Consider the following 19738-nt stretch of genomic DNA (forward strand, 5'->3'; position numbering starts at 1 on the left):
GGCGGGAGCTCCGCAACCGGTGTCCTACTCCATCGGCCTTAAGCCACGCCGCTGCTTATAATCATGTACATATCTGTTTCTGTCTAATGGTTGTTGCAGCACACATATTTTATACTAGAATGACGCTGGTTCAATAAATGCTTATTGAAAAATGTCACCATCGTTTATTCTGTATATCTCTCTGAGAATAAGTGAGCATGAGTGACTGAGCGATAAGTATTATACTGTTTTCACAATCCCTGAAGGATCAAGGGTTGTTATGTTCGATAATTGCCAGGAACTATTCGCTCCTTGGTACGGTTAGAAGACTTATAGTAGCACTGTGAGCTAGCTGGTCTAAAGGCTAACATATCCTTTGGGGAGGTTTGGAATCAGTCTGGGTACCAATCCCTTTGTTTATGTTATCTAAACGTGCAGATACTTTGTATTATTAGGAACTTACACCCAAGTGGCAAAGATCAACAAGCACACTAAAGAGATGGGCTCAGATGTGATGAGCTAAGAAGCTATGAAAGTCAAAGAAGAACAACACATGGGCTCTGACAAAGTATCCTCAAAGTCAATACAAGCTGGACATGACTTTTGAGAATACTGCACAATAACCATAGGTTTCTGTTTCATATCTTATGCCCAGGACAAGGATGTGTATATATAATGAGCACTGTTAGAAATGGGGGTCTCTAGTTGGCAGAGGTAGGTACCTTTGATCAAATAGGGACCCTTGCTTCTAGTCCGGGTAAGGGGCTACACTTCTAAAATAACCCCTGCTCACCCCCTTGGTAGCTTGGCACGAGCAGACAGCCTTATCTCAGAGGCAGTGTGTAAAACATTTGTGAATACATAAAGTAATACAGTGAAAACACTACAAATGGACACCACACCGGTTTAGAAAAATAAGTAATCTTTACTAGACTTAACTCAAGACCAAACAACAAAAATCCACTATACTGTAATAAAAAATAGACATTAAAATGGTAGAAATAGCTTAGTTCAATTTAGATGGTAAATGTGACACTTTACTCTCAAAGTACCTTAGATGCGTCATGCAAAACAAGCTAAAGGGTCGCAGGGAAGTTGATGCGTCGGTTCCTTACTGCTGTGCAGGGGAGTTGAGGCTTGCTTCCTTACTGTGTGGGGAGTTGAGGCGTCTTTTCTTACTGCGGCCTGGTGACGATGCGACAAGATGGCACCTCAATGCGATGCAATGATCCGGTGCGATGCGACAAAATGGCGTCCTTGATGCAATGCGACAACGTTGGATGCGATGCGTGCACGCACGACGGCCATGCGGCGAACTCGGTAACTTCTGAGCCGCGACAGGCCCTGCGACACGCTTCTCCGGTAATGCAACAGCGACCTCTGCGGCGGCGACACACTTCTCCGGGGATGCGACTCGCTTCACTGTTGATGCGACGGCGAACAGCTGCGGCACGCTTCTTCGGCGATGCAATGGCAACTGCTGCGGCGGCGACAGGCTTCTCATTGCTTCGCGCTTCCAGCTCTCAGTGACACACATTCTTCTCAGAGGACCCAAACAACAGTAGGCACCTCTCTGCAGGTAGAATTCCCAGCAAGGAAATTCAGGGGGGAGCTGGTGGTGACGTCTTTGTGTCCCAGAGACTTCAGAACAAGAGGCAAGCTCAGCTTCAAGCCCTTGGAGATCTTCCTCAAGATAGTGAAAGTACACACAAAGTTCCTTTTCTCCTTTCCTTGGCAATAAAGTAACCACTACAGGCCAACCCCAACAGCACAGCACAGGGGCAGCCTCCTCCTTCAGTTTCCTTGGTTCTTCTCCTTGGCAAAGGGTCATCTTGATTCCCAGAAGTGATCTAAAGTTCTGGGGTCTAGGCCCCAATATTTATACCAGTAAATCATTTGTCCTCTGAAGGCAGAGGGTGCCTGTGCCCAGCCAAAACCAGTTCTGTGCAGCTTCCTGGCAGGAGGTGGAGACAGCATTGTTGAAAGCAGACCTGGCCCAGGTAGCTAAAAGGAAATCGCCCCCCCCTACTCTCTATTCTATGAGGGCTCAGGTCAGTGAAAGGAAATCTCCGCCCCCCCACTCTCTATTCGATGCAGGTCCTATTCAGCCCAGCCCTGACCCATCAGACAGCTGGAGCCAAGGCTCTCTCCAGCCCCCTGTCACTCACAAACCAGACATGGAATGCACAAGCCCAGCAGAGGCATGCTGGATGGTTAGGCAAGAAAATACCTACTTTCTAAAAGTGGTATTTTCAAACACAGAATGTAAAAATCATCCACACTAAAAGATGAATTTTAACATTCTGAGTTCAGGCATACTAAACTCGAATTTCTACCTTGTTCCCCAGGTCAGTTAAGATTATAAGATGTTATAATTAAACTATCCATTCTGGCCTATGAGAGCAGGTAGCCTTGCAATAATGAAAAACTAAATTGGCTGTAATGCAGGACATGCCACACACACCAGGGCATATCCTACCTTTTACATATAATGCACCCTGCCCTTGGGCCTACCTTAGGGGTGACCAATATCTAGAAAAAGGGAAGGTTTAGGGACTGGCAGGTGGGTGCAATTGCCAAGTCGATCAGGCAGCCTCAGGCTGCACAGAGGCACTGCAATGGCAGGCCTGAGCCACACTTTACAAGCTGCTTCTGTGGGTGGCACAACCGGTGCTGCAAGCCCACCAGCAGCATTTGATTTACAGGCCCTGGGCACACATGGTGCACTGTACTAGGGTCTGACAAGTAAATCAAATAAGCCAATCATGGAATCACTAATCCATTAAAACAATTTACAATAGGGAGCACTTGCACTTTGGCACTGAATAACAGTGACAAAGTACCCAAAGCATCTAGACCAACAAAAACACAGCAAAACATAGGAGGCAACTGTGAAAAAATAGAAGGGAGACCCACGCCAATGGTGCCAGATTTAACACGTGTCCCCTCCAGCTGAAATGTGGGGAGAACTACTCACCCCTTGGAAGTTCTCTTCATTAGGGCGGAAAAATCTGGACAGACCATCAGTATTGGCGTGTTCTGTACCAGGGCGGTGTTCCACCATTAACTCCATCCCCTGTAGGGAAATGAACCACCTCAACAGCTTTGGATTCTCACCCCTCATCTGCATCAACCATCTGAGGGGCCTGTGGTCTATCTGAACCCGGAAGGGAGCCCCAAACAAGTATGTTCTCAACTTCTTCAGGGCCCAGACCACAGCAAATGCCAACCAGAGGTGGCGCAGATGTTCTTCCCAACTAGCGATGAACACTGCAAGGTGTCAGGGGCATTCTTCATCCCAAAGGGCATAATCTGGAATTGGTAGTGCCCATCTGGTGTGGAGAATGCTGACCTCTCTTTTGCCCCATCAGTTAAGGTGATCTGCCAGTACCCAGATGTCAAATCAAACATACTGAGGTACCGGGCAGCCCCTAACCGATCAATGAGCTCATCAGCTCTGGGGATGGGGTGTGCGTCAGTCCGGGTGACTGAATTGAGCCCTCGGTAGTCCACACAGAACCGGAGTTCTAGGGTGGCACCCAGTGCGGCAGCCTTTGGGACCAAGACCACTGAGCTGGCCCAAGGACTGTTAGAGGACTCAATCACCCCTAATGCAAGCATCTTGGAGACCTCCTTGATGCAAGCTCTCACCCTGTCAGTCACTCTGTAAGTTTTGTGCTTGACAGGAGGACTGTCCCCAGTGTCTACATCATGGACACACCAATGAGTGACACTGGGAATCAGGGAGAACAGATCAGAAAACTGTCCCAATAACTGGTGACAGTCATTCTGCTGCTCAGGGGTCAGGGTAGAAGAGAGGTTTACACCATCCACTGACCCATCTTGCTCTGTTGCAGATAGGAGGTCAGGAAGAGGCCCAGTCTCCTTCTCCATTCCATCATCTGTCGCTAGGAGCATGCCCACTCAGACCTCTCTAAGTGGGGCTTCAGGCATTTGACATGTAGGACCCGCAAAGGGTTCCTGGGAGACTGCAAGTCCACCAAGTAGGTAACATCGCTCTTGCTCTCCACCACCTCAAATGGTCCGGTCCACTTAGCCTGGAGCGCACAGGGCTCCACGGGGGCCATGACCCAAACTTTCTGACCAGGCTGAAGCTCAATCAGAGTGGCATTCTGATTGTACCACCGCTTCATCTCTTCCGTGCTGGCTTCCAAATTCGCCTGAGCGAGTTGCCTGAAATGCCGGGTTTGGTTTCTGAAGGCCAGCATGTAACTATATACATCCTGGGGAGGTTTCCTGGGAGCTTTCTCCCAGCCTTCCTTTACCAAACTCAGAGGTCCTCTCACAGGGTGACCATACAGCAGTTCAAAGGGGATGAACCCTAAGGACTTCTGTGGCACCTCACTGTAAGCAAAGAGAAGGCATGTGTATGTGTTTTTGTAAAGCGCACTGCTGCCGAGGCGTCGTGGCGCTGTAGACCGCTGGGGAACCCGTCCTGGCTATCCCTGTGAGATGGTCCCTCCTGGGTATCTCCAAGGTGAAACCAGGCATCCCCAGCGAATGTGGGGGGCCGTTGTGGAGATGAGGCAAGCTAATGCCCAGAGTTGCCGAGTGTGATCCCTGGTTAGAGTGGGCACCGAGGCGAGAATTATTGAGTCCGCTGGCCCTGGTCCACGACCCTGCCGCGTCGGGAATTGAACCCTGGTCCCGGGCCGTCCTCTGCTTCCGGGTCTGCCGCCTCTAACCAGTGAGCCACACTACTCCACGGCAAGAGGACGTCCCACTTATGCCTCATAGGTTCCTCAAGACCCAAAATCATGCCTTTTGCAGGTCCGGTTGAATCTCTCAACCAGCCCATTACCTTGGGGGTGGTAAGGAGTGGTGAACTTATAAGTTACCCCACACTCCTGCCACAGGGACTTCACATACTTGGAAATAAAGTTTGTACCACGGTTTGACACCACCTCTCTGGGGAACCCCACACGGGAGAAAATCCCCGTCAACGCACAACTCACCACGGGGGCCATCACAGTCCAAAGAGGGATGGCTTCCGGGTACCGGCTGGCATGGTCCACCAAGACCAGGATGAACCTATTGCCCATGGCTGTCTTGGGCTCCAGAAGCCCCACAATGTCGATGCCCACCCTTTCAAAGGGGGTGCTGACCACAGGGACTGGCTGGAGAGGAGCCTTGTGCTTCCTCCCACTCTTTCCACTTGCTTGGCAAGACTGGCAGGTCCTGCATTGAGTGTCTGAACTCTTGCGCATTTAGGGCCAATAAAAGCGGGTGACAAGCCTTTCAAAGGTCTTGTCCTGCCCCAAATGTCCTGCTAAAGGCACATCATGAGCCAGCCCCAGTAGGAAGGCTCTGAAGCGCTGGGGTACCACCAGCACACGGGCTGGCCCAGGCTCAGCAACCTTAGGCTCACTATATAGGAGACCATTCTCCCAGTAGATCAAATGTGATCCAGACTGATCACCTGCTGCCTGGTTTGCAGCCTGTGCTGCAAACCCACAAGAGAAGGGCACTTCTTCTGCTCCTCACAGAACTCTTCCCTGGAGGGTCCTCCTTCCTGCTGCCAATGGGTCAGCTCAGGCAGGTTCCCCAGTTCAGCTATCTGCTCCCCTGTAGGTTCCAGGGCATCCCCCTCAAGGTCTTCCTCATCCTGGACCTTGGGAACTGTGGGGGCGGGTTTCCCGCGCCCCCGGCCTGTTCTCTTTAAGGCAGGCACCAGGCCACTCTATCAGGCTCCAGGTCCTCTTGAACACTCTTACTGGCTGCCATGGACCGGGTGGTCACACACACCCACTCAGGCAGACCCAACATCTTCAAATGAGCACTTCACTCCACCTTAGCCCAAGGGGAGCTCTCCAAGTCGTTACCCAACAGACAGTCAACGGGCATGGCTGGCCCCACAGCTACTTGAAGAGTCCCTCTCAGAGAGTACCTCCCCTCCCCCCACTCAAAGGGAACCTGAGCCACCTTGCAGTGGCTCTTTGTGATGTCAGCGGCACCAGCTGGGTAAAATGCATTGGGGACCACCTGCTCCTCAGACACTAGCCGACAACTGACAGCTGTCACACTGGCTCCGGTGTCTCTAAGAGCCTACACTCTATGGCCATTGATGGTCACCCACTGCCTGTACTTTTTAGTGTTATCAGGCAGCTGGGTCCTGGGGACCACCTCACAGGCTCCTAAAGAGACTAGGGACATCTCTGCCGGACCCTACCAACCTTGGCACCCATCTCCTCCCCCAGGGCTACACTAGCTAACTGCCTGGGTGGTGCACCAGTGGGTGCTGTCTTTTTTCACCCCACCGCACTGTTAACATTTCATGGGTCCCCTATGAACATGTTTACCTGTCGGGACCCCTGGCTTTTTCTCAGGGGGAGGCTGGGAACCCTTCCCTTGGTCCCCTTGGGGATTACTTTGGGGCCCTTTCTGGAACTCCCTCTGTTTGCTCTTGTCCCCCCCCACTCTTCTGCTGGGGACCCTGCCCACCTTTGGCAAAGTCTCCCACATGACCTTTGTGGACCCAGGTACTCACCCAGCGGTCCGCCTCCTCAGCAAGCCTCCTAAGGTTAGTCAGCTTGCTATCAATAAGGTGCTGGTGTAGCTCTGGAAAACAATTACTAGACAAGTGCTCCCATGCCAATTAATCATAGAGCCCCTGATAATCATTCACTTTGCTACCCTTCACCCAACCATCCAATGCTCTGCAAAACAAGCATTTACAATGCAATGGTCTCGGCATTGTTAAAGTTAGAGCTATTGGCATTGCTCATAACCCCCACCACAAATCTTCAACACAACACTTAACCAGCACTCTTAACCCCCTTTATTCTCCCGATGTAGGCAGCAGTAGAACGAAAGCACCAGCTGGCAGAGTTATATATTTATATGGCCCGAACTTGCCCGGAAGTTATTGGAGGGCTTTACATAACCCCGTATTTACATTACACATTCAGGCACGGGAGATTTGGAGTGCCCCGCATGAGTGCCGGCTACGTTACACATTCAAGCACGGGGAAGGATGTGGACGCGACCCCGAGGGACGAACTCTGGCTTCCAGCACACAAGTCGGCAGTCTAGCCGACGGGCAAAGTAATGATATAGCGTGAACTCGCCCGGAAGGTATTGGAGCGCTTTACATGGCCCCATATTTACATTACACATTCAGGCACGGGGAGATTTGGAGCGCCTTACATGAGTGCCGGTTACGTTACACATTCGGGGAAGGATGTGGACGCGACCCTCAACACAACACTTAACCAGCACTCTTAACCCCCTTTATTCTCCCGATGTAGGCAGCAGTAGAACGAAAGCACCAGCTGGCAGAGTTATATATTTATATGGCGCGAACTCGCCCGGAAGTTATTGGAGCGCTTTACATAACCCCGTATTTACATTACACATTCAGGCACGGGGAGATTTGGAGCGCCCCGCACGAGTGCCGGCTACGTTACACATTCAAGCAAGGGGAAGGATGTGGACGCGACCCCGAGGGACGAACTCTGGCTTCCAGCACAAAATTCGGCAGTGTAGCCGACGGACAAAGTAATGATATAGTGTGAACTCACCCGGAAGGTATTGGAGCGCTTTACATAGCACCGTATTTACCTTACACATTTCGGCACGGGGAGATTTGTAGTGCTTTACATGAGCGCCGGTCACGTTACACATTCAGGCACGGGGAAGGATGTGGACGTGACCCCGAGGGACGAACTCTGGATTCCAGCACACGGCGAGGCAGAAAACAGGCACACAGGCAGCATCTGAATACAGAGAGGCTTACTCCCAGAAGAAAACAAGCACACCACTGCCTTTCTCCGAGGTGAAAGCAGAAATGCCTCGGAGAAAGGCAGCTGCGTTTTTGGATTCGGGGGCGTGGTTTTCTCGAGAAAAGTAACTAAAAAACACGCCCCCGAATCCGAAAAGGACGGGGCTTGTTTTGCGAGACAAGCCTCTTCTCCAATGGCTGACCAGCATTTAAGAGGCCAGCCAATGGAGAAGAGGAGAGAAGAGGGGCGGGTTCAAGCCCCTCTTCTCCAAGTCATTAAATCTCGCGAGCGAGACTGCGCAAGCGCAGCCTTCGCTAGCCGAGACCTAAAAAAGTCACATATTCTACCCAGGTGCTAGACTCCAGTTTCTTACAATTCTTAAACCTTTGTCTATAAAGCTCAGGGGTCAACCCATACCTGGTCATTAAGGCTTCCTTCATTTGCACATAAGAATTCTGATCCTCAGAAGGCAATTCTAATAAAGTATCTCGCCCATCACTGAGGAACCGCCCCCACAACCCCGTTCCCCAATCTTTCTAAGGGACCCGGTGGGAGGTCATAGCTACCTCATAGGCCTTAAACCATTGCCCAATATCTTCGTCCATATGAAATTCTGTAATGACATCCTTGGGAATAAACATTCTTGCTTCTACAGGCACGGATGGTGCGCTGCCACCAGAGGGAGTCATTTCTAAGCTCTTAGCCTAGAGCTCCAATTCCCTCAACATTCTCTCATGCTCTAAATGCATTCCTTTTTTCCACCAAGACCAACTCTTTATCCTCCAACTCCATCTGACAACCAGGTTGAAGCTTGGTAAAGCTCCATCTTATGCACTCTATCTCTCTCCCTGTCCTCCAACTCTCTTGGGGACAGATCCTTTGAAGACACACTGCTCCCTGCTTTGGAAGGCACTTTCCTCCCATCCAGGCCCACTGACCCTTCTAGCTGCCCATCTAAATTCTCTACCTCCTTCCTAGGCTCTTCAGGATGCTCACTGGCATTCCTAGATTCTACCCTTCTGGTATTCCTCTTTCTTGGTGAGGCCTTTCATAGAGACTTTAAATTTCCTGCAAACAGCTTTGAGGTAAGACACAGTGTAAGTGTCAATCCTATCTTCTTCAAAATCAATGTCAACAGATGCAATGGATGCTGCTTTGCTCATGGTGAAAAACAGTTGGCAATTCTCAAAAAGCAAAAAGAAGTTCCAAAGAAAATTCTACCAAAAAGTATGTGGTCGCGTTATGGTCTGCACTTACTTGTAGTGTACACCAATCGCTGTATATGAGTCACAAAAGCAAGTCCAAATCCTCACCGCTGACCACCAATGTTAGAAATGGGGGTCTCTAGTTGGCAGTGGTAGGTACCTTTGACCAAATAGGGACCCTTGCTTCTAGTCCGGGTAAGGGGCTACACTTCTAAAATAACCCCTGCTCACCCCCTTGGTAGATTTGCACAAGCAGACAGCCTTATCTCAGAGGCAGTGTGTAAAGCAATTGTGAACACATACAGTAATACAGTGAAACACTAGAAATGGACACCACACCAGTTTAGAAAAATAAGTAATCTTTACTAGACTTAACACAAGACCAAACAACAAAAATCCACAAAACTGTAATCAAAAATAGACTTTAAAATGGTAGAAATAGCTTAGTTCAATGTAGATGGTAAATGCAACACTACTCTCAAAGTACCTTAGATGCGTCACGCAAAACAAGCAAAAGGGTCGCAGGGAAGTTGATGCGCCGTTCCTTAAACTCGGGGGAGTGCATGTGTTGGTTCCTTACTGCTGCGCAGTGGAGTTGAGGCTCGCTTCCTTACTGAGTGGGGAGTTGATGCATTGGTTCTTACTGCCGCCCGGTGAAAATGCGACAAGATGGCGCATCGATGCGATGCGACGATCCAGTGCGATGCGACAAAATGGCGTCCTTGATACAATGCGACAACGTTGGATGCAATGCGTGCACGTCTGACGGCCGTGCGGTGAACTCGGTAACTTCTGAGCTGCGACAGGCCCTGCGACACGCTTCTCCAATGATGCGACGGCGACCTCTGCGGCGGCGACACGCTTCTCTGGGGATCCAACTCGCTTCGTCGGTGATGCGACGGCGAACAGCTGCAGTGGTGGCACGCTTCTTCAGCAATGCGACGGCAACTGCTGCGGCGACGACACGCTTCTCCTCGTTGCGTCGCGCTTCCAGCTCCCAGCGACACTCAGTCTTCTCAGAGGGCCCACACAACAGTAGGGACCTCTCTGCAGGTAGAACTCCCAGCAAGGAAATTCCGGGGGGAGCTGGTGGTGAAGTCTTTGTGTCCCTGAGACTTCAGAACAGGAGGCAAGCTCATCTTCAAGCCCTTGGAGATCTTCCTCAAGATAGTAAAAGTATACACAAAGTGCCTTTTCTCCTTTCCTTGGCAATAAAGTAACCACTGCAGCCCAAATCCAACAGCACAGGGACAGTCTCCTCCTTCTCTTCTCCTTGGCAAAGGGTTGTCTTGATTCCCAGAAGTGATCTAAAGTTCTGGGGTCTGAGCCCTAATATGTATACCAGTAAATCCTTTGTCCTCTGAAGGCAGAGGTTGCCTGTGCCCAGCCAAAACCAGTTCTGTGCAGCTTCCTGGCAGGAGGTGGAGACAGCACTGTTGAACGCAGACCTGGCCCAGGTAGCTGAAAGGAAATCTTCTCCCCTACTCTCTATTCTATGAGGGCTCAGGTCAGTGAAAGGAAATCTCTGCCCCCCACTCTCTCTTCAATGAAAGGTCCTATTCAGTCCAGCCCTGACCCATCAGACTGCTGGGGCCAAGGCTCTCTTCAGCCCCCTGTCACTCACAAACCAGACATGGAATACACAAGCCCAGCAGAGGCATGCTGGATGGTTAGGCAAGAAAATACCTACTTTCTAAAAGTGGTATTTTCAAACACAGAATGTAAAAATCACCCACACTAAAATATGCATTTTAACATTCTGAGTTCAGGCATACTAAACTCGAATTTCTACCTTATTCCCTGGGTCAGTTGGGATTATAAGATGTTATAATCAAACTGCCCATTCTGGCCTGTGGGAGCAGGTAGCCTTGCAATAGTGAAAAACAAAATTGGCTGTAATTCACTATCAGGACATGCCAGACACACTTCGGCATGTCCTACCTTTTGCATACCATGCACTCTGCCCTTGGGCCTACCTTAGGGGTGAGTAATATCTAGAAGCGGGAAGGTTTAGGGACTGGCAAGTGGGTGCACTTGCCAAGTCGATCTGGCAGCCCCAGGCTGCATACAGGCTCTGCAGTGGCAGGCCTGAGCCACACTTTACAAGCTGCTTCTGTGGGTGGCACAACCAGTGCTGCAAGTCCACCATCAGCATTTGATTTACAGGCCCTGGGCGCACATGGTGCACTGTACTAGGGTCTGACAAGTAAATCAAATAAGCCAATCATGGAATCACTAATCCATTACAACATTTTAAAATAAGGAACACTTGCACGTTGGCACTGAATAGCAGTGGCAAAGTGCCCAAAGCATGTAGACCAGCAAAAACATAGCAAAACATAGGAGGCAACAGTGAAAAATTGGAAGGGAGACCCACGCCAATGGTGCCAGGTCTAACAAGCACAAAGAGAAGTTGTTAAGGTATGGGACAAGCCAGATCAGCACCAGAAGACAACAGCCCAAGTAAGGGATACCAGCCAAAATACACCCACACACACATGCCCTCCTGCCATGCGTCTGCAAGAGCATGATGACCCACTACAAATGAATACTCATATTAGGTACTCTGACTATTTAAGTGGCGTTTCTCTAAATGGTAGGGCGGTAACCAGACGCTGCGCCCTTACCACGTGTGATTCTGAAAGTAAGCTTGGGATGCTGACTCAAGGTGATGTCAACCAGCGAGCTCTAAATGTGCTTGGGGTTTCTTGTTACCCTTATGCAGAGGGTCGTGGTCTAGATCATGTGGCTGCAGTGCTCCTTCTGGCCAGGGTGGGCTAATTTTCATATGGTTTGGTCTCTTTGCAGGAGTCAGATGAGCTCCAACCTGATGGAATGCTCTCTTAAGGCAAACATTTAAAAGCCCAGTAGTTCAGGTCAGAGCTCAAGGATGTCCGTTGTATTGTCCACATTGAACACTTCACAACTGCCGTGACAATGGTAAGTGCTAGCTGTGTGATCAATCACTCATTTTAATTTTTTTATCTTCTAGTGGCCCTGGAAAGTGAAGCAGAAAATCCTGCTGAGATAACACCCGAGGAGGAGCCTAACACACATGAACCTGGCACAGGAGGGCAGCCCGACTACTCACACGCACCTGATGTGGAGCAGCAGCCAGACACTCTTCCGGGTCAGGATAAACCACCTGATGATGTCATCACGCCAGGCAAGTTCATGTAGCATTAAGACCATTCTCACTTCCCCAGAGGACAGCTAACCAGGGGAAGAGTTTGTAAGTTTGTTTTCCATAGCTTCATGGACCATGATGTACATATCAAGCCTTACTGAGCAAGCCGATGTGTGTTGAATAGGAAGTACCTACTTTGTGAAGTGACATAAAAGTTAAAATATGAAGAAGTCAAAAAGACAGTACAAACTATTGAGAAAAGAGACCCCAGGCAGAGTAAGTGCTTTAGCTTGGCTGTCGAGTCCCAGGGGCTAAGACCAGTTATTCACATGCAACTTCAACTATTTACAGAGCAATGACCCCAGAAAGCCAAACTAATAATTTGGGGAAGCCAAAGAAGGTGTGTCAATCACTGATGTTGAATAGAAACTACTAAATGTACAGCTGATCCTGAATAATTTTTTAACCTAGCTCGCGCTCTCTGTTACTATAAAACTCATTCTCTCGTAAGGGAGACAACCAGGCATGTACAGAACAAGACTTGCGTTTCTCAATGCATATTCAAGTATTTATTTCAGTGTTTCATTTGGGTATTTTGTTGTATGACATAAGCCAATGTCACTACAAATGTTACCGGTCCAGGAGAAGTGTTCACTTGTGGTTTCAAACATATCACAAGGGCAAGAGCCAAATTAAATAAATATCACATGGACAAACGCCAAATCAAATAAATATCACAAGGGTGAGATCCAAATCAAATAAATATCACAAAGGCGAGATCCAAATCAAAAAAATACCACAAAGGCGAGATCCAAATCAAATAAATATCACAAAGGCGAGATCCAAATCAAATAAATATCACAAAGGCGAGATCCAAATCAAATAAATATCACAAAGGCGGGAGCGAAATCAAATAAATATCACAAAGTAGAGATCCAAATCAAATAAGTATCACAAGGGCAAGAGTCAAATCAAATAAATATCACAAAGGCAAGGGCCAAATCAAATAAATATCACAAGGACAAGAGCCAAATCAAATAAAAATCACAAGGGCAAGAGCCAAATCAAATAAAAATCACAAGGGCAAGAGCCAAATCAAATAAATATCACAAGGACAAGAGCCAAATCAAATACATTTCACAAGAGCAAGAGCCAAATCAAATAAATATCACAAAGGCGACATCCAAATCAAATAAATATCAAAAGGGCAAGAGCCAAACCAAATACATATCACAAGGGCAAGAGTCAAATCAAATACATATCACAAGGGCAAGAGTCAAATCAAATAAATATCACAAGGGCGAGATCCAAATCAAATAAATACCACAAAGGCGAGATCCAAATCAAATAAATACCACAAAGGCGAGATCCAAATCAAATAAATATCACAAAGTTGAGATCCAAATCAAATAAATATCACAAGGGCGAGAGCGAAATCAAATAAATATCGCAAAGTAGAGATCCAAATCAAATAAATATCACAAAGTAGAGATCCAAATCAAATAAATATCACAAGGGCAAGAGCGAAATCAAATAAATATCACAAAGTAGAGATCCAAATCAAATAAGTATCACAAGGGCAAGATTCAAATCAAATAAATATCACAAAGGCAAGGGCCAAATCAAATAAATATCACAAGGACAAGAGCCAAATCAAATACATTTCACAAGAGCAAGAGCCAAATCAAATAAATATCACAAAGGCGATATCCAAATCAAATAAATATCAAAAGGGCAAGAGCCAAACCAAATACATATCACAAGGGCAAGAGCCAAATCAAATAAATATCACAAGGGCAAGAGTCAAATCAAATAAATATCACAAGGGCGAGCTCCAAATCAAATAAATATCACAAGGGCAAGAGCCAAACCAAATAAATATCACGAGCAAGAGCCAAAGCAAATAAATATCACAAAGGGGACATCCAAATCAAATAAATATCACAAGGGCAGGAGCCAAATCAAATAGCAAACACACTAATAGGAGTTTCACGTCTAGAAAAATACATTTCTTATGAATGTTTTCATGATGTTAAATTACATACATTATGGACGCACAGCAATAGAATAAACCACACATATTAAAATAAAATAAACTTTGCTACATTGCATAAAACTTGCTTGCATACACCATTGTGTTTAACATTACTCCGAATGCATCCAGTGGTGAACGTTTATGTGTTTAAAACAAAACGTAAGATTTTTAGATGGACACAGGGATACTGTGAGGCCTATTCACAAACTGCTTTGTAGTACATTTAATACTATTACAATAATACTATTAATGCACCACAAAGTGCTATTTGCAAACCTACGTGTATAGGTCGGTGCCTCTCCTATCTTTTCTATGTGGAGATTGACACTTGGTTGCGGAGTTCTCTGCACACATAGATACACTTGTTAGTAGGAAATGTGAGAGGAAGCTGGGGGAGTGGCTGGAAAATGGGGAATACTTGCTACTACATGGAAGGGTCATAGGTAGGGGTGAGAACAGGCTTAGAGCTGAGTAAATAAGGTTTAGAGAGGGACATACAAATACAAATGCCCACACACAAAAGAATAAGCCCATTGCTATTCACAAACTGCACTCCTAAGGTTACTAGAGCCAAAAAGGATCCAAAACCGTCATAAATGTACTCCAGCCCAGCCTTTGAGTAAGTCCAGCACCACAAAGGTAATGCAACACACTGCCATTGAAAATAATAGAGGCAGGGATTTAAAATAGCACCCCATAGGAAATAATGTTCAATAAAATGTTTCAATTTTGAAATTACATATGCATATTTTAAGTGCTAACGTATATTCATTTGAAAAATGTAAAAATAATTAAATATAATAATAATAGTGAGACTGGCATTTGCATTTTTTTAAATAATATAATTATACATGTATTTAGTGTATTATATTTAAATATGTATTAAACATTTAATTTAAGTTATTGTGCTGTAACATTCATTTCTATTACTTCTAGGTTAATAACTATTTATGTTGATATACAATTTGCATAAAGTGTTTGTAATATTTTTTTAATAATTCGTAAAGTATTTATTCTCTTTACCATAGGTAATTTCCAACCTGATGGCAGAGATTTCCACTTACATATGAAAATGTTCTAGTAGTAATTTGCCAGGCTCTGTACTCCCTATTTTTAGTGGGTGGAGACATGTAAGTCTGCATCTAGTAAAAAATGTGTACTCTAAATTGGTGAATAGGTGTGAATTTACTATTAGGTGCAGTAATAATCTTACACAATAGATCTACACATGTAAATTTACCTCTGTGAATAGACTCCAGGTAGTTATAGTACTGTGGGAAAAATGCAATCTTTTTACTCTAGTAGATGAAACTTTGAACTACAGGCAATATATCTAATTTCTCACCACTGCTTAGCCAATGGTTCAATCATGTGCCCCCTGCAACTAATATATTACCCAGGAGTGTGTGCCTCTGCTACACACTTTAATACATTCCACATTACTGCAAACCTAGCTCACCCTGAAAGTATTGGTCCATAAATACTCAAGTTGATCTGCAGCACATGTGCTTACCCAGGATAGGCTACTTGACCTTTCTCTTATGATGGATGAGGTATTAGCCAGTAATATAAGATCCGCCTCCTCGCTGGACCACACCATCTAGAAGAAGCAGTAACCATGAATTACAAAGTGTAAATGGCTTTCAATACAAATTTCCAGTCCTTGTGTCACGTTTTTATGAAATACTGCTTTATGTATAATTGGGAAAATGTTTCACTTTCTTCATTGTTCAAAATTATTTAATGTGCCCAGGGCACACCACTTTGTATTTAGCTTCTAACCTATATTGTTTCCTAGTTACAGGTCACCCACCTAGACGCGTAGGCCAGGTACAACAGACCAACATAGTTTAGGGGCCAGCATCCCTTGATTGCTTCCTTCAGTTTATATTGAGCAGCCCACCCATGTGCTGCTACGCAACTGAGAAATACTTTATAGTGGGAAGATGCTGGCTAACCTATGTTTTATATCAACTTCTAGTTCTAGGGTACATGCATCAAGTGAACAAGACCAACCGATGCTCTCCTGTCTGTATGTGTGATGAGAGAACACATGGACGCAGAATGTAAAACAATCTTAGATTTTCATCAATCTAAGAGTTCATGTAGAGCACACATCACACTTGCATAAAAGTTCCAAACATAAAACTTGGGTTTCAACAGAAGAATTCTATGCTCAGGCAAGGATGTATATAATGATGAGGAAGATAGGTGGAGGAGATAAAGATCAAAACCTAGAAACAACCCAAGAGAAGGCACTGGGAAGAGAGAGTCGTTCATTAACATCACTGCTAGAAATTTACTGCTTTTGGGATATTCATCAGTAAATAACCTGACCTCTCTTCTGATGAGCACCAGAACACACCTTCAGTTAAGCCTTAGAGATGATGTTCACCTTCTCTGCTATGAAGGCTCACAACAAAATACAGATTGAATCTTGGAATCATTCAATTATCTGTATCTCTCTCTGTCCAGGGGAAATAATTGAGAGTGCAGCGGAAACCCATGCTGAGATAAGACCCGAGGAGAAGTTTAACCCTCACACCGCTGGTACTGAGGAAATGCCTGACTATCCAGGGGATCAGGACAAACAGGAGGCTGATCCTGGTGGATCAGGTAAATAAATGCTCCTCAGACATCTCATTGTAACTTATACAGGCTTCAGAGTACCCTCAGCTACAACTTTGAGGTTGGCTTTCCATAACTTCTTTCAGCATGATGGACAATTTCTGCCCTACTGAACAATATGATGTTTGTGTTTATCGGCTGAACGTAATTCGTGAAGTAACAGAGAAGTTGAAATAAGAACATTCAAACCCCCACAGGCACCCAACCTAATGCTACGAGGTTGGCTGCAGGACCAGGCCTGCAGTATGGCACTGCTTCATTCCCCCCACCCCCCACTTCCCCACAGCAGCCAACTGCAACCTGCACATGGCCGCCAGGTCCTTTTGTGTCCTTTGTCCAACCCACCCAAAACCAGTCAACCCATTGCCTTTGGCTGTGTACGGTGAACCGTTGGCCCTGTGATCAACCCACCCGGAGGCAGACAGCCCCACGCTGCGCACACCCTTTCATCATGTACGGCAAGGGTTAGGCCACAGGCCCAGCATCCACCTCCCTGTAGGCAGCCACCCGGAGGGAGCCAACCCCACATCGCACATGGTCTTTAGTTGTGCATGGGGTTGGCTGCGGGGCCTGACTTGCAGCCTTGCCCTGCATCCAACTCCCCACAGGCAGCCAACCACACATTGCGCACAGCCTTCGGCCATACGCACTGGAGGGTTAGCTACAGAGCCCCAAGGATGCCATCTCCAGCAACAGGGTCACAGGGCTTGGCCTGCCACTAGGTCCTGTGACCAACACCCCAGCAGGCTGCTAAACCCACGCCCTGTACAGCCTTTGGCATGAATAGCGAGGGTTGGCATTCGGGGCCTTGAGGATGCCATCCCCAGGGCCAAAACATATATATTAAGTGGAGGAGAAGTGCTCGTCTCACCCCAGCGACAAATATAATAAAAAAGGGGAGGATTCCCTGTGACCCCCAGAGCCTATTTTGGCTCAAGAAACCCATACCCTGGGGCATGTCTTAAATATAGGCCATTGCCCTGGTGCCCACCCCAGGCAGCCACCAACCACCACACTGGGGGCTTCAGGGGGAGCCACCGGGCCCTTGCTGCCGGTTCACCGCATGGTGCGAGAGATGGCATTGCTACCACCTGGAGGGAGCTGCTGTTTTCTAATTGATTCCTTGGGTAGGGGCAATACGTTTTCTTTTTCCCTGCCCTATCTCACTAACATAAAAAAATGAAGAAAAGTGCTGAAAAGGTCTGTTAGACCTGTCAGCCCTTTGGGTGGTCCCTCCTCATAATTATTTATTTTGTCCCACTTTTGCCTCAAGCCCTGTTAGTATTTTTCCTTTTTGGGAACCACCAGACTTTTTAGTATTGATGCAGATTCAGGGAGCCATTTTATCTACCCCTGGAACTTCTGTCTGAGGGCCTGGAGCACAAAATGGTGGCCACCTGTGACACCATCAGAACCCACTGGAACCTACTAGAACCTTCTGCAACATTCTGGAGCCCTGTGACAGTTGGAGGCGGTTTAGAATGTTGGGAAGCTAAGACAGAGAGTTGGCAGTTGGAGCTGGCAGTTGGCACCTGACTGGTGAAGAGAGAGCAGCAGAAACCTGAAGGAGGAAGGGGTGAGGCAGCACGGGTGGAAATTTGTGCCTGGAGTGGGGTCCATAAACCCACCCTTGATACTAGTCCCTACTGACTGAGCCCAGCCTGGAGCCCTGTGTGGGAAGAAGCAAGAAAAACCATCTTAAGGACCTGGACAGCAGGAACAGGCCTTAGAAGCAAAGAACAGCAAAGTCCTGACCTGATTATTGGTTTTCCTGGAGTCCGACGTCGAGAAGCCTAGAGACCCGGAGCCCGAGGTGGAGAAGCGGCGCTGACTGGAAAAGCAGACGTCGTACCCGGAGCCGCCAGAGGTCGAGAGAGGGCGCCGACGGAGGTCGTAGAGAGTACCAGAGGTCGAGGAGGAAGACACCCGAGGTCGAGTGAGCGGCGTCGACGGGGGAGTGAAGTCCGCCCTCCGGAGTCGCCGGAGACCGAGGTGAAGCGTGCCGGAGGTCGGGAGTGGAGATCGCACTCCGGAGTCGCCGGAACTTGAGGTGAGGAGCACCGGAGGTCGGGAGTGGAGGTCGCACTCCGGAGTCGCCGGAACCTGAGGAGAGGAGCACCGGAGGTCGGGAGTGGGGATCGCACTCCAGAGCCGCCGGAAGACGACATCGAGCCAAGGCCGGCCGACGTCATCGAACCTGAGATCGCCATCGGACCGGAGCCGCCCGAAGTCGACATCGAGCCAAGACTGCCCGACGTCATCGAATCGGAGGCCGAGGCCGCCGACATCGAACCGGAGCCGCCTACCGGCGTCGTCAAGAACTGACATTGCGCCGAGGCCGCCGACATCGAACCGGAACCGCCTCACGGCGTCGACACGACTCCAGCGGCGTCGGAGCTTCAGAAAAAGGGCAGTAAGTGGAATAGAGGGCGCCTAAGGCCCTGTGGAATCCTGAGAGACTACCCTAGGGGCTAGAGAGGTGCTGGAACCAGCTTGATTGTGCCAGGGGTGAGCTGAGACTAATTCAGAGGGGTTGTGTAGAGTGAGAGAGCCAGGTCACTAGAATTCCCCCCTTGATCTACCTCAGTTTAGGCCTCAGCCTTGTCCAAGCCAGGGAGTAGACACCCTAAAGCCATCCATCTAACCACAAGCTGTGACTGGGCCAAATCAGCCCATAGAAATCTAAATGTGATCTGATTCTATAAGTGTCACTGTCAGCTTTTAATTATTTATTGAGAGCACTGTATTTATTGTATTTAACCTATTTATTGCTTCACTGTATTTATTGTTCCACAGTATTTATTGTCGCACAATATTTATTGGTTTGCAGTATTTATTGCCTCAGAATATTTAATTGCCTGTATGTAATGCACTTATATTTATGCCTTAATTATTTATGATCACCCCTATTTATTGAATCCTTAAGACAGTATTTATTTGACCTGCACTATTTTAAAAGCCTTGTATATTGTGATTGTGTTATTATTTATTTAATCAGCAACTAAGAGAAAAAGAAGATAAA

General features: G+C 47.4%; 1 protein-coding gene across 1 annotated transcript in view; it reads left to right on the plus strand.

Annotated features, from left to right (window-relative positions):
- The window catches only part of CFAP44 (cilia and flagella associated protein 44), a 557576-nt gene that overhangs the window by 56310 nt on the left and 481528 nt on the right, over nucleotides 1–19738 (plus strand). Inside the window, exons 3-4 of the mRNA XM_085621005.1 lie at nucleotides 11919–12092; nucleotides 16564–16704. Coding sequence (XP_085477131.1) covers nucleotides 11919–12092; nucleotides 16564–16704 — 315 coding nt within the window. The remainder of the gene's footprint in view (nucleotides 1–11918; nucleotides 12093–16563; nucleotides 16705–19738) is intronic.

Source organism: Triturus cristatus, chromosome 8 (assembly GCF_964204655.1).
Source record: "Triturus cristatus chromosome 8, aTriCri1.1, whole genome shotgun sequence".
In the NCBI taxonomy this organism is placed as follows: domain Eukaryota; kingdom Metazoa; phylum Chordata; class Amphibia; order Caudata; family Salamandridae; genus Triturus; species Triturus cristatus.